Source organism: Balaenoptera acutorostrata, chromosome 16 (assembly GCF_949987535.1).
Source record: "Balaenoptera acutorostrata chromosome 16, mBalAcu1.1, whole genome shotgun sequence".
Taxonomy (NCBI): Eukaryota; Metazoa; Chordata; class Mammalia; order Artiodactyla; family Balaenopteridae; genus Balaenoptera; species Balaenoptera acutorostrata.
In genome coordinates this window covers 9,033,537-9,049,185 of record NC_080079.1, presented here as the reverse complement: position 1 = coordinate 9,049,185, position 15,649 = coordinate 9,033,537, and the positions used below count along the sequence as shown (strand labels likewise).

Genomic DNA, 15,649 nt, shown 5'->3' with positions numbered 1-15,649 from the left:
ACCTGCCGCGGTGAAACTGCTACCTGGCCCTTGGGCTGGGTGGGCGGGCGACAGGCTGGATGGCCACCGCTGATGATCCCAAGAATGTTAAATGTTTGGGGGCCTCTGCCATGTCCTGGAACCCGATGGTGGCTCCTTTTTCAGGAAAGGCCGTCACAAGTGAACTGTGGTGTCTGGTGCTGGGGGTGGGAGCGGGGTGAATGGGCCATGCCTGAAGTGTCATTTAAGGGGATGTTTAACTTCCACTCCCTGTTTCTGAAGAGCAATTTTCTGCAGAGACATGAAGAATAATAGGACAAACTTGGCTCATTTTGGCTCAGATTGCTCCAATTTTCCCACAATCTCGGCCCCCCTGTATCACCTGCCCCTACCTGCCTGTTTGGGCCACTTAATGCTCTGCCTTCGGACCTAATAGAGGCTGTTTGTTTGGCCTGGGCCCAAAGGCTAGACTTGTTTTCAGGACAGAAGCTGGAAGAAAAACCAATCTGGACATCTAAATCACAGCCAGGACTCATTACATAAATGATATATTTACACAATTGATCCCTTTTCTACTGGGTAATTAATTTGGCATTGAAACTCTTAACGACTTAATTGTCATATGTTTAAACTGAAATGGTTGCTACAAATTTCCCAAGACAAAAAGCAGATTGAGGAGAGGGCCTTCTTTTGTCCTCCAAGTGGGGATGGCCTCCCTTGTTTCAGCGTTCCCACCAAAGCAGGGCAGCAGCTGATAGCCCCGCTAGGGCACACATGGGAGGAACGTGTCTATCTGGATTACGTCCTTTAAGGGATGGAGGGGCCTGGTGAGGAGTGAATTTAAATCCAGAGCCATAGATTGGGATCCTGCTTTCACGCACTGAGTAGGATGGTGCTGGTACTCCAGCCAGACCCCCAGATCCTGCACACACACAGCCCGCCTTGCGCCGCCCCTGCACTGCTTTGGGTGCTTCTGCTTCCAACTGCAAGCACGTGACTCTTTTTCGGAGGACTGCATTGAGGCTCCCAGAGCCACTTTGCCCAAATGGCCAGATTTCTGGAAAAGCCTAGGAGTTTGTGTCCCCCGCATGGCGGCCTTGGCCAGATTGCCTGGAGGTGCAGGAACATGACAGGCTCAGCAAGCATCCTTGCCGCTGACAAGGACACTCTGAGGCATAACTGTCACTTGGGAACTGCCCCCACTAGGGATCGGAACTTGGCCTGGCATTGCACCTGGCTAGGCTTCCTTCCCTTCCGCTTCTGCTTTCTCTTCCCAGGTCCCCTGGGAACACCGCTTTACTCAAGAAATCCTTACCTGAGGGTCTGCTTTGGGGGAACCCATCCAAGGATAACTGCTGTCTAGCTGAGTGACCTTGGCAAGCCTCTTGACTTCTCTGGCCCCAGAGCCATCACCTACAAAGTAGACAAAATAGTAGCAGCGATCCCAATTGTTGCCAACTGCTGGCATTTATGGAGTGAGTGTCTGGAACCTCCTGTGCAGGCACTTTCCACACACTGTCTCGTTTGATCCTCTCAGCAGCTCTAGGAGGAAGATACTCATATTATCCCCATTTTACAGATGGGGATATTAAAGCACAGAGCCGTTAAGCACTTTGTCCACATTCACATGGCTGGTAAGTGGCAGGGACGGGATTCAAACCCAGGCAATCTGGTGGCAGAGCACTCCATCTTCGCCCCTCCCTCATGCACTGGACAGCCCATCCAGCAGAGCTATGGTGCAGATGAAGGAGAAGGTTATGAAGCAGTGGGTGAAGCAGAGGGCCTGGGGTCACCTCAAGACAAAGGATGCTCGCCCTAGCATTTTGTGTCACCTTAGTCCCCAGGGAAGAGAGGGGAGATCGTCCAGGTCATGGGCGCTGCCACATCGCTCCCACCTCTGTGCAGACCTCACGGTCTTGCAGGGAGATGCAGCGGGACGCCTGCTCCAGCCAAATCCTGCAGCTTCTCCCACCTCAAGAGGCTCCTGCGTGGCTGGTGAACGCCCCTCGCCAACACACACATGGCTTCCTGGAGTAGTCATGCTGGCCTGCGCCCTTTGTAGATTAAAGACACCTGTGCATTAAGGGCATAGCGGCTACATCTTAATGCCACAACCAAGATTTGCTGAGAGAGAAAACAGTCATGAGGTATCTGTACAACCTCAGGCCTCTCAGCTGGGTTAACAGAGAAGGCGATGGTGGGGATTTGATGGGCCAGGGAGCTCTTTGCTGGTTCCATCTGCGCAGATTCTCCCTGAGCCTCCAAACCCAGGCTACCTGTGAGGTATTACATCCCAAGCTTATAGCTTCATACTTCTAAGTATCCTCTATCAGCGACATGGTATAGTAAAAATTTAAGGGCGTGGGCTGAAAGCCAGATAAAGCACGTGAAACACTGAGCATTGTGACTGGCTCCTAGTCTTTCAATACACATGCTACAAATATTTTAGTGAGTTCTTTTTTGAATGCACTTCAGAAAGAATCAGTCAAACTCTTTCCAAATTGACAGATAAATGAGAATGAGTTTTCAAGCTAGCCTAAGCAGAGAAGGGAAATTTAGTATAAGGATACACAGAGCCCAAGACAGAAATGCAGCCAGGCCGCAGGAGGTGAGTGTGACTAGGGATAAGAAAGTCACCAGGGGTCAGGCCATCTCCTCTCTACTGGGCTTCTCTTTCTCCAGACCTACTTCCTCCACTTCATCGTGCATGTGGCTAGTAAAACATGTCCAAACACTTCCAATCAGTGGGCATTGTCCATGTGCTACAAACATGGCTCCTGGGAATGGAGGATGGGGAGGGAGAGGGAAGGACAATTCCCAGCAAGGAGGTATCTCAATAAATTGAGGTCCATTTCCTGCTCGGAGTGAGAGCATAAGGCTGTGGGCATAAGGGAAGGCAGCAGTGGCTTATGAAAAGAAGGCTCTACAGTCGTCCCTCAGTATCCATGGGGGATTGGTTCCAGGACCCCCCTCGGATACCAAAATTTAAGGATGCTCAAGTCCTTTATATAAAATGGCATAGTATTTGCATATAACTTATGCACATTCTCTGTATACTTTAAATCATCTCTAGATTACTTATAACACATAGTACAATGTAAATGCTATATAAATAGCTGTAAATACAACGTAAATGTTATGTAAATAGTTACAGGAGAACGGCAACTTCAAACTTTGCTTTTTGGAACTTTCTGGAAATTTTTTTCTGAATATTTTCTATCCAAGATTGGTTGAGCTGCAGAAACCCACAGATGCAGAGGGCTGACTGTACTCAGAGGTCGTACCTCAGAGTCCCACCCCTTCTGGCTTTGGGTCTTTGGGCAGGTTGGTCAACCTCTGCTTTCTCAAGTGTGGTGTTGCAGAAATGTAAGAAGATTCATTCAACACATGCCTAGTACAGCACCTGCCCTAGAGTAGGCACCCAGGACATTTTAATGAAAGGATGACGAGAAAAATGTCAGTCTTTCAATAAAGGCCTGCCCTGATCACTAGGCTTAATCTCTAGGTTTGGTAATCTGGGAATTAAACCTACGGTTGAAGTGTATAGTCACTCACTTCAAGCTGAGTGACTCTGCTTCAGGCTGAGTGGCGAGCAGGACTTGGTTCCACATCAGGGGTTGGGCCCAGGTCTGTTTAGTCTGGGCCCCAAGATGAAAGGACAGCAGTTACCCCGGGGGAATTCTCTCCATCTCTATGGCATAAAAGGGCTAGGTCCACTGTACGAGCACATTTCAAGCCTCTGCTTGCAACATGCCTGCTACCATCCCACTGGCCTAGGCAAATCAGATAGCCAAGCCTGACAAGGGACGGCCAAGTACAGTCATCAGCCTAAGGCCAAAAGCAAGTCTGGGGACAAGCTCCATATCAGTGGGGTAGGAAGTGAAATCTTTGCATGGACGGCTGACTTATTTTGAACAGCAATTTAATCTGTTACATCCTCAAACCAGGTGTTCCTCTTATGTTCTCCCAATTATTGTATTTCCTCGATCTAAGGTATGTATGCTTTTATATTTAACTTCTCTGAAATTGGGATATGAATGACAATTAGTGTGTACGTTTAATGTAGTGATTTCTTACTTTTTTTTTTGCCTAAAAACTGTTATTAAATTGATGGTGCATTTCAAGATTGATACTGTCTTAGAATGGTGGAAATTCAGCAATTTATGATCATCTGCCAGGATATTGGAATCTCAAGCATGTTCAACTCCTCTCTCCCTGACCCCGGCGTCGAATTAGTTACCAGGTCCTGTGGCTCTGCCTTCTCAGTGAATCTCAAATCCAGCCCCTCTCTTCCATTCTCATGGCCATTTTCCTGGTTCAGACCTCATAACCTCTCCCCTAAACTGTAGCCATAACCTCCTGCCTGGTCTCCCAGGCACCAGACTCTCCCTGCTCCCATCCTGCCTCACTCAGATGGCAGATTTATCTTCATGAACTGCAGCTCTGATCCTACAGTGCTTTTGCTCCAAAACCTTCTCTGGCTCTCCACTGCCACAAGAATATTCCAACTCCCTAGCCTGACATTAGGAGTCTCATGACTTGGACCCAACCCACCTTTACAGCTAACTCTCACTCCCACTGCCCCCCTCCTCACACACAGACTATGCTCCATGCACAGCAAATGCATCAGCCCCGTCCTGCACATGCAAGTCTCTGGGTCTTCGCACATGCTGTTCCCTCTGCCTGGAATGCCTTCTCCTCCCCTCCCATCTGTGCTTGTTGAAATCATCTCCATCTTAAAGACCTGGATTCAATGCCACCTGCCTCTCCTCCCCCAACCATGAGACTTTCCAAGACAGCTGCTCCCCTTCCCCCCCATGCCCTCTCTTCAGAATTCACCTCCACTTTCTCGGATCTCACCTGGTGCTTTCTATCTCTGCGCTAGCACTCATCCTGTTCCAACTTGACTTTAAGCTATTTGTGGCCTTTGTCTGACTCCTGCCCTAGCCAGTAAAGTTCCCAAGGAGAGAGACCACATCTCAATCAAGCTTGTGCCCCTTTATGGGGGGTTTGACACATGGTAGTTGCTCCATACATGTTTGCCAAATTGAATTCAGTTGTTCAGCATTTTAGTCACCCCATGTTGCAGAAAAACAGCATACACACAGGGAGTGTCAGTGTGCAAACCACACAGATCACAGGGTCCTGCATACTTCAGGTAATCAGTTTATCTGATCAATCATTATGGCCCTTTCAGAGTTTTAGAAAATGCTTACATCTTTCAGAGAGAAATCTTCAGAGATATCGTTGCTTTTGGACCGCCTATTTAGGAAGAAAACTGGGGCACTCATGTCCTGGGATGACTTCCTTCTGGCTGGCGTTCCTGAGAGAACCAGCCTCATGGAAGGTCATTTATGAACTGCAAGTGTGAGAATGCGCCCCTCTTTCAATTCTATCTAATCTATAGGAGTTTTTCAGGGAGGTGAGAAAAGGGCACGACAAAATCACAGCACTTTTGAGCTAGATCTGTCTAGCGCAACCCTTCACTTTATGGATGAGGAAACAAGGACAATTGAGCTCTAGGGAGGTGACATGACTCAGACAAGCCACGCAGGTGCCAGTGACAACCAGGATTGACTCAAATCCAGGCTTCAAGCACTTTTCCTGGGTTATGGAGTGAACGTTTGTGTCCCCCCCTCCACTCAAACTTCATATGTCAAAGCCCTAACCCCAGATGTGATGGAACTAGGAAGTGGGGCCCTTGGGAGGTGATTAGGTCATGAGGGTGGAGCCCTCCTGAATGGAAGTAGTGCCCTTATAAGAGACACAGAGAGTTTCTCCTTCTGCCAAGTGAGGATACAGTGAGAAGATGGCCATCATAAAGCAGGAAGAGGGTCTTGCTAGAATCCTGATCTCAGACTTCCAGCCTCCGGAAATGTGAGCTATTAAGGCAGCAGACTATGGTATTTTTGTTAGGATAGCCTGAACTAAGACACCCTGTCACCTCCCTCCTGCCCTCTGTCCACCCCGTAACCTCTGATCAGCTACCACTTACTGAGCGTGGACTAGGCAGATATACCATGCTGAGCACTCCTCACACAGGACCTCATCTCGGCCTCACAACTGCCCTGAGAAGTGGGCAGGATCATCACTGTGGTTCAGATGAGGAGACCAAGACTTAGGGGTAAATACTTGCCAGAATTCACACAGCCCACGAGCAGCCAATTTGGGATCTAAAGCAAGGTCTGTTTGATTCTAAACCTATTATTCTAAGCTTCAACTGAATTCCCATTCCCTCTCAAGCCCATTATAACCTACAACAAGAGGAGAGAGTTTTCTTTCATGACCTCTCAGAAGAAATCTGAGCCCTGTGTAAAGACCTCAGCTCAGTCTGGCCCGACTCAGCATTTGAGGGCCTCGTACTAATTTCTAATAAATGGATTTGAGCCGAGTTTTCAGGGAAGGTAAAGACTTGGCAGACTGGATGAGGAAGAGGAAGGCAAGTTGCTCAATTTTTTTGAGACTTCATATTTTTGTTTATTTTCTGAAAAGGAATAATAAATATTCCTTTTTTTTAAAAAAAGGTTTTTCTGGTGTGGACCATTTTTAAAGTCTTTATTGAATTTGTTACAATATTGCTTCTCTTTTATGCTTTGGTTTTTTTTTTTTGTCCGTGAGGCATGTGGGATCTTAGCTCCTCCACAAGAGATCAAACCCGTACCCCCTGCATTGGAAGGCGAAGTCGTAACTACTGGATCGCCAGGGAAGTCCCTAAATATTCCTGATCATAGCCTCATTAGGAAGGTGTGGGAAGTTAGGTGTGAAAGTGCTTTCCAAAGTGCAGCACATATTTAAGGCCTGGTTGGGATGACCTGGGCAGTTCTGGGTGCACAGGATCTCCTGTGGGACCCTCAGCTCTGACCCTATCCAGATCCTCACTTCCTTATTGCTATGGACTGAATTGTGTCCTCCTGACCCCACCAAATTCATATGTTGAAGCCCAATCCCCAAAGCAATCATATTTCAAGATGGGGCTTTGGGGAGGTACTTAGGTCCTGAGAGTGGAGCCCGCAAGAAGGGATTAGTGCCCTTATAAGATGAGACATGAGGCCTCTCTCTGCCACATGAGGACACATAGAGCAAGGAGGCGACTGTCTGCAAACCAGGAAGAGGGCCCTCATCAGACACCAAATCTGCCAGCACCTTGATATTGGACTTTCCAGCTTTCTATCCCTCCCTTCTCTGACAAATCCTTCAACTTATTCAAGTGACCTTTCCAGAAATTAAATCTGATCAGATCCTCTTGCTTCCTGTTGAAAATCCTTCCACTGATTTCGATGGTAATGACTGTGCCACCTTCATGTGGCAGAAGAGAATTGATGGTTCAGGGAGAATGGGTCATTCCTCAGGCACTGAAACAAGGAGCACAGACTCAAAGAACATCGGAGCTGGAAGGGAGGCTTCCAGGGCAACAACCCTATGTGGACCACGGGGATGGTCAAGGGGCTCAGCTCAGATGACTCCACTGAGGGCCGAGAGGGAAAAGCTCCCCCCTCTGGTGTGGAGAGAGAGTTGCTCACACACAGGAGACTGAGCCTGTGGTTCCTGTGTCCCTTGCTCCCTGCCTTCACCAGCAGAAACAGGAACTGAGTGGGAAGAGGTGAGGGAGCCCCAAGGGGGTCACTGGGCCAGCTCCATGGGGCTCACAAGACAAGAGGCTTTGGAAAGACTGTACCTGTGCCTGGTTGCTGGGAGGTGGATTTTTAAATAACAACTTGATTGAGATACCATTTATGGATCACATAATCTACCCATTTAAACCATACACTTCAACGGGATTTAGTACAGTCACAGAATTGGGCAACCATCATCACAATCAATTTTAGGCCATTTTCATCATGCCCCAAAGAGACCTGGTACCCACTAGTGGTCACTCCCCATTCGCCCTCAATCCCCCAGCCCTAGGCAACCACTTTTTCACTTGTTGTCTCTATGAAGTTGCCTATTGTGGCAAAATTTCATATAAATGTAACCATACGATATGTGTTCCTTTTATGTCTGGCTTCTTTCACTTAGCATAATGCTTTCAAAGGTTCACCCATATTGTAGCATATATCACTATTTCGTTTCATTGAGGAGTAATATTCCATTGTATGGATATACCCCCATTTTCTCTATTTATTCCTGGGATGTGGATTTTTCAGGATAAGAATCCCTCTGGAACTTGACAAATCCAAAAATGATTGGACTTTCCTCTCAGGGAAGGGCTAGACATGCAGCCACTCTAAGGACATTGTATATCATTTAATATGATTGAGGACAGCATGGCTATGACCCATCTCCGAGGGCTGTGCATTTTCTCAGGGTCACAGTCATTGGCCTAAGGGAGGGGTCTTTGGCAGAATTCCTGGCAGCACTGGAACCAGATGGGAGAGAACTTTCCAGGAAAGAGGGCCAGAGCACATGCAGCCTGGAGCAGTTTCCTCAGGACCACAACTGCAGGCTTTTGTCCCTTCTGCCTACAGGGCCTGTAGGTCAGGAGAGCTGTCACCCTCAGGGCCAATGCAAACCCTGGCTATGTTAATTGTGGGGAGCCTCCATGCCTGGGGGCTTTGTAGTCTTGGCTAGAAGCCTAAACAGTCCTTCCCATTCCACAGATAAGCAGGTGGACTAGCCCAGGAAGCTGTTTCAAGAAGAAGGACCCTATGGAAGGAAGCAGAAGTTTTTAGAGAATATGGAAATACTCCCTCCCCAGGAGCTCATACTTGCTGACCTGTATGTGTGCATGTGTATACATGTGCTGTGCATGTGTGGTGGGGATGAGGAGGCAAGTGCCATCCTAAGCACCCTTTGCCAGACCTCATTCACTTGGGTAAAAGTCGGGTGTTAGTCACTAGCGTCTCCAGGCCCCCTCTGCCCTCTTAGCTGCTTGTTCTCTCTGCACAGTGCTGCAGAGGCCCTGCTCTGCACAGCCCACCTGCCTTGGAACAGCCTGCGAGGGGGCCCTCCAGGGGTCCTGCTGCTGGGGCTCCTTTAGGTTTTGTAAAATGCGTCACCAAAGACCCCAAGTTCTCATTAAACCTTTTAAAAACTGCTTTTGGGTATGAACAGGCTATCTGAAGGACCCTAATCAGCTAGGCAAATCCTCTGCAATGGAAACTGTGAGTCCGTTCATTCATTCACTCCTTCATTCACTCAGGCATTAACAAGCGGTTACTGAGGACCAGTGGTTGGCCAGCTGTGCTCTGAGTACCGGGAAGAGGAATGAGACAGGCCCACCGCCCTTCCAGCAGCTCACATCTAGCCTGCAGTCAGGGTGGGAACCTAAGGGATCAGTTACAAGCGGGAACATAAAATGTGCCCCAAAATAGGGTCAGGAAAGGAGGGAGGGAGGGTGAGAGACAGGACCATTTCCTATGGTGGCCAGGTAAAGATCAGCAGAGATCTGCAGGTGTTTCACTCTCTGTTTCTCCCGGAATCCAGAGAAAACGTGCTTTTGTTCTCAAGCCAACGCCGGGAAGGGTAAGACCGCCGGGGTTTTAAATGCTTCGTGCCTGGACGGTGGTTTCTCCCGCGCAGCCAACAGGTTTGGTTTAGAGGATGTCCCATAGAGGGCGCTGTTTGCCTGACTTTGAATACAGTTGCGGGCGCAAGTAAACGGAGGCAACACCACTCGCCAGAGGGCGAGTGAAGGGCTGTGTTTGCGCCTGGGGCCTTATGTCCACGAGATTTCTGGAAGTGGAAGGGGAAAAAAGATTTAATCTGCGTTTCTGGCTGTTCAAACCCAGCATCCCTGAAACTTAGGGGACGGGCTGGGGGTGCTGACACCTGAGCATCTCCTCTCTCCCTGGTCAAAACGCACACACAAAAGCCAGCGTACCTGTGCGCCCTGGGAGGGAAGACACCGGGAGAACTGGGGTCAAGAGAGAGTGAGGCTCCGGTAGCGGCGCCGCAGGTGCAGGGACTGCTGTCCCAGAGGACTCTTCTCCCGCTAGCCTGCACCCCTCCCCATCTGGGTCTAGTCCCCAGTTGCAATCAGCCAAGGGACCACTTCCTCAGCCAGAACTTTTCGGCGACGTCTGCTGAACGCTTCTTTTTCCTGGGAGGCCAGCAGCTTTTCCGCTTGTTTCAGCTTAAAGGCAGCTCCATGCGTCAGAACTTTGGCCAAGTTTGCACGCCTCTGCCTCGAACGGGAGAGCTCCCAAAACGCGAGCGCGCACACACAGACACGCAGGGGCCTCTTTGTCACACCCTCTGCCGCTTGGCCGGCGGGTGTGGGCGCTGCCCACCGAACGGGTTTGGACATAGGCCCCTCGAGCTATTTCTGCAGTTGGAGAGAAAATGACTTCTGGGTGTCCAGCACCCAGTGTTGGGTGACCTTGGCCCGGTCTCCTCCTCTCTGGGAGCCTGTTTCTATCTATAAAACCTGAGTGTGAGATCCACCCTATTCGAATCTCAGGGCTGTGACTGGCTCCAATCAGATTTTTGGATGGAATAGCATTTTATATTCCAGTAAAGCCCTGGACAAACTCAAGGGAGTAACGAGAATGAGAATAATAATTGTTTATGGAAGTACCATTTACAATGCTTCCAGGTTCCCAAAGCAAATCAATATAGGGCTCACTACTGTAGGTGAATGTTTGGTGAAAGAAGCGTTAAATGTGCCCTTTGAGATTTGGTGGGGGAGGGTCTGAAGCCCCAGATCGGAAAATAAAACATACCCACTTCTCAACTGGGTAACCAAAGCGGTCGCGCCTGCCAATGCAGGGCAGCCTTGAGTTAGCTGAGGGCTTGATCTAACAAAAAAAGGCGATGGTAAAGGAAGGGGCCACAAAAAGACCTCGGGTGTATGGAAGCTCACAATGGGTGGAGGGGAGTGACGGCCACTTTTCCATCTTTCTCTGACCAGGGAGCTGTCTCTTGGGAAGGGACCCCACAAGTAATTCTGGTTTATTTGATGCTTAAGCTTAGAGTCTTAGATGCTTGTCTTCCGGCTTTCTTGTGCAATTTGGAGAGTCGTTTTTAAAGTCCATGGAGTAGAGTAACCGTCCGCGCAGCTCACAGGTCCAGCAGGGTTCTCTAGGGACTTGACGGCAGGCGGGACGTGCTGCGGTGTCGCTGCCAAAGCCGCCACAGAGGAAGGTACGCCATTGTGCCTTCGGTTCGCACTGCTCCTCTTAAAGCGTTAGGCAGCTCCAAAGGCTGGCCGGAGAGACTTCCCCGGGAGAAAGTGCAGTCTTCGGGGCAGCGGGCTCAGAGTTGATCGTCAAGGTTTGGGTCCCGGCGACCAGAGGAAAAGAATGCCCTGCAGAGCGTAGCCGTCGGTGCCGAGATGCCGCTGCCCCACCGCCCCACCAAGTGACGCGCGGGGGTTAGCCTGTTTTGCGCGCACACCTGGGTGCACACAGAGACGCACAACCACTCCCGCTCTCCGGGGAAGGCTCACCCTTCGGTTTCCCAAGGCCAAAGGCCAAGGCCACGCGGATTTCTGAGACGGCTGACGCAGTGCAAGGACTTACACCCCGATTCCCTTCCTATCGACTAGATGGTGGGTGGGGAACCCAAATCCCCCTCTTCCTGGCCGCGCCTTTAGCAAGCTTTAGGGGAAATGCTGAGGTCGCTGGACCCCCAAAGGGTAGCAAAGTGCTGAGTTCACCGCGGGCCGGAGGCCGAGTCCTGCCTCCTGGGCCGGCGCTGCGTGGCTCTCCAGCTGAGTGGGGGCGGAGGGCCCCTGCCAAACCCCTGGGGGCGGGGAAGAGGCAGCTGCGAGCGCGGATAACCCAGAGGTGACCCGGGCGGGCCTGGACCGCCCCTTCCCCCTCCCGCAGGCCAGGCGGCTGGAAGCGGGTCCCCGAGCTGCAGGGGGGAGAGGGAGGCGCGGGCTCCAGGAGCCGCGGCTGTCAGTGCGCTCCGGCCGGGGGCGCCGCCGGCTCAGCGTCCCTAGTTCGCCTCCTGCGCTCGCCGGAGCGCTCCGAGTGCCTCTTTAGCAGGAGCCAATATCCTTTTGTGCTAATAGGCTTGTCCTCATTTGCTGCCTAATTGGACTATATAAAGCCAATAATAGGCGGGCTCTTATAGCCCGAAGCCAAAGCGCCAAAATCCGAGGGAAGGCGAGGAGGGGGCAGTGGCGGAGGCGGCTGCGGGACCCGGGCTCGGCTGCGCCTTCGCCTGCCTAATCCCATTTGCCATTGTACGCGCCCAATCGCCGTATACTCCCCGCGTTTAACTTGGATGACATTTTGATTTCATCATTAGCATCCGGCGCCGGATTGACGCAGCCCCAAGCCGGGGACTGCTCTAGCCGCCTCCTCCCCGGGAGCTGCAGCCGCCGCCTAGCCGCCTCGCTCCCTCGGTGCCGCTACGGGGCCGCTCCCCGCCCCTCAGCACCCCTCCCCCATGCGAGCCAGCCCCGGCCGGGTCCTCACCCCGCCCTCCTGCCGTTGGATTTGCGCCCGGGGCGGCCCCCGACTTTGCGCCCCGTAGTTGAGTTCCGTTTATGGTCTGATTTCCGGCGCCCGTCTGCTCGCCCGGCCGCCTGCCTGTCCCGTTCCCTCCCTCCCGGGGACCCGGAGGAGAGGGGACAATGCCGGAGCCCGGGCCGGACGCCCCCGGCACCGCTAGCGCGCAGCCCCCGCCGCCGCCGCCCCCGCCTCCCGCGCCCAAGGAGTCCCCATTCTCCATCAAGAACCTGCTCAACGGAGACCACCACCGGCCGCCCCCTAAGCCGCAGCCGCCCCCACGGACGCTCTTCGCTCCGGCCTCGGCCGCCGCCGCCGCCGCCGCCGCCGCCGCTGCCGCTGCGGCCAAGGGGGCCCTGGAGGGCGCCGCGGGCTTCGCGCTCTCGCAGGTGGGCGACCTGGCTTTCCCCCGCTTTGAGATCCCGGCGCAGAGGTTTGCCCTGCCCGCGCACTACCTGGAGCGCTCCCCGGCCTGGTGGTACCCCTACACCCTGACCCCCGCCGGCGGCCACCTCCCACGACCTGAAGGTACCGACCTCTCTTTGAACTTTCGTTGTCCTCCCTGCGCGCCTGTCCCAGCCCGGTCCGCGCTGCCTTCCACCGCAGCCCTGGGACCCCCGCACCCTCATACGCGCCGTTTGGCCGGCTTCCTCCGTCCCCTGGCTTGCAACTCCTGCCCGCGCGGTCTGTTGCGCTGCTAGGGAATCCAATCCCACTTGGTGAGAAAACAAATGGAGTTGGAGTCCGGGGCGCGGCGCTTCCCGGGAAGGTGGCCTCGGGCATGAATGGGGAGGCTTTAGGTGGCTGGGACTGGGGACCTGGCCTGGATGGAGGGAGTGACCCCGGCGGGCCCAAGTTGGAGGCGAATCTCCGCGGGCCCCCGGCGAGGGAACCTGGAGGAAAAGAAGGAACCGGCCGTGCTGCCCACTCCGGGTCTCCCTAGCCTCTCCTCGGGAGAAGGTTGGATGCCAGGATGTGGCGCCCCTCTTCTGCCCCAGCCGGGAAGGAGGAGGCCCGCGGGAATGGTGAGGCCTCGCGGCCTGGGGCCCAGAGGCCGGCGCGGGTTGAGCCTGCCGCTCCCAGGCGCCAGGCCTCGCTGAAGGCTGTGTCCGTGTGCGTGTGTGTGCGTCCGTCTGTCTGTCTCTCTCCAGCCTCGGAGAAGGCCCTGCTACGAGACTCCTCCCCCGCCTCGGGCACCGACCGCGACTCCCCGGAGCCGCTGCTTAAAGCCGACCCGGACCACAAGGAGCTGGACTCCAAGAGCCCGGACGAGATCATCCTGGAGGAGAGCGACTCGGAGGAAGGCAAGAAGGAGGGCGAGGCGGCGCCGGGCGCGGCCGGGGCGAGCGTGGGAGCGGCGGCGGCGACGCCGGGCGCCGAGGACTGGAAGAAGGGCGCAGAGAGCCCGGAGAAGAAGCCCGCGTGCCGCAAGAAGAAGACGCGCACGGTCTTCTCGCGCAGCCAGGTCTTCCAGCTCGAGTCCACCTTCGACATGAAGCGCTACCTGAGCAGCTCGGAGCGCGCCGGCCTGGCCGCGTCGCTGCACCTCACCGAGACGCAGGTCAAGATCTGGTTCCAGAACCGCCGCAACAAGTGGAAGCGGCAGCTGGCAGCCGAGCTGGAGGCGGCCAACCTGAGCCACGCCGCGGCGCAGCGCATCGTACGGGTGCCCATCCTCTATCACGAGAACTCGGCGGCCGAGGGCGCGGCGGCCGCGGCCGCGGGGGCCCCGGTGCCAGTCAGCCAGCCGCTGCTCACCTTCCCGCACCCCGTGTATTACTCTCACCCGGTGGTCTCGTCCGTGCCGCTGCTCCGGCCCGTCTGAGGCCCGAGAGGGGAGGAGGAGGGAGCGCCCGGCCCCCTTCCCAGACCCCAGAGGAGACTGGGCCGGGCCGGGGGCACAGAGACCTCCAGCGGCCTTCGGGAACCGGGGCTTCGGCGCGCGGCTCCGGCCTCCCCTCCCCTAATCGGTAGCGTTTTGTAAGTATTTGCAATGCATTTTCGTGCAATTCACCCCTAATGGATTTGAGGCGCTTCCCCTCTTACTTTTGGTTTTGGTTTATATTAAGAGAAAGCAGGAAAAAGACAAAATTCCCAGGTCAAATATTTCGGCTGAAAGCTTTTGCAAGATGTGCCACCCTCCCCCACCCCCGCCCCCGCCCCCAGTTTGCATTGCGCTGTGGCTTTTTGGTTTTATTTTTATGGAAGGAAAGTAAGCGCAAATCCTGAACCCCTCTGATTGATTCATTTTCTATAGAACTATTTTCAGAAGTCGAGAGAGAGAGAGAGAGAAAGAGAGAAAGAGAGAGAGAAATTCACGTTGTAGTACTTTTATTTCTGGATTTCTGGGTGTGGTGCTTCCTCTCCACTCCCAATCAGATATTCCCCAGTTTTCAGAACCTGAGCAGCCTCTCATAAGAACCCCGACTCAGCCCACTTTTCTCTCCCCGGCAGAGGTCTGTCGCAATTGACCCCTTCATCTGTCCTTTTTGGGACCGATGAATTCTCTAAGTGTTTAAAGGGAAAAGACGAGGCAGCCCCAAATCAGACTTCTGATTATTGAAACAACTCCACATCTGGCCTGGTGTGGATGGTCTTATTTATTAGCAGCCTATATTTGGGGAATTTCATTTGTTGGTAAATTATTATTAATATTACCATTATTACTTTGTTCCCTATTTTGAGAGAATATTTCAATATTAAAAAAAACCTTATCTTTTATCCTCTCCACCTACCGTTTTGTTCTGCAGTAACTGTTGTACTTTTGACCTGTGCAATATTGAACAAAATTTCCTGAGATCCTGCTTCTTCCTCCACGGAGAGAAGCAGACGTCTTCAATGTATAATCCCGGTCATTCGTTTATGAGGAAGAAATTAAGAAGGGGAAAGGGGGGAAGGAAGGAAACAAGGATAGGTAGCAATGCTCAAAGGAGTAAGATAGGCATACTGGAGCGCTTTAAGTGAAGGACAATCAATTTAGGAGAATTTTAACTTATTTGATAAATGTACAGATTTCTTGTAAAGTTCACCCTCAACTCCTCAGGGCTCCTTGCTCTGCCACCCAATCTGTTTTCTTTCTGTCGGCTACACCTGTTGTTCTGCGATAGTTTGTCCCTCCCACCCATCTCCCTCACCTCTGCCCGGATTCAGTCGCTTTTTAAGAAAAAGAGGGAAAAAAATCACAAAATATTGTTACACTTAATGTTGTCGTGAAATGGAATTAATTAAAAAGAAAAGAAAAGCGAGGCATTTCCTGTTGCCAGAGTGTGTAA

At 52.7% G+C, this 15,649-nt stretch overlaps 1 protein-coding gene across 1 annotated transcript; it reads left to right on the top strand.

Annotated features, from left to right (window-relative positions):
- The first annotated feature begins 12,502 nt into the window (after positions 1–12,502).
- Positions 12,503–14,202, top strand: HMX3 (H6 family homeobox 3). Its single transcript, XM_057531537.1, has 2 exons — positions 12,503–12,905; positions 13,529–14,202. The coding sequence occupies exons 1-2, from the start codon at positions 12,503–12,505 to the stop codon at positions 14,200–14,202; spliced, it is 1,077 nt and encodes a 358-aa protein (XP_057387520.1).
- The last annotated feature ends 1,447 nt before the right edge of the window (positions 14,203–15,649 follow it).

Excerpts from the sequence above, each read along its gene's own strand:
- HMX3 (XM_057531537.1), top strand. The coding sequence starts at position 12,503 with ATGCCGGAGCCCGGGCCGGACGCCCCCGGCACCGCTAGCGCGCAGCCC. Across the intron at positions 12,906-13,528 it reads CCACCTCCCACGACCTGAAG|CCTCGGAGAAGGCCCTGCTA; the intron begins GTACCGACCTCT and ends GTCTCTCTCCAG.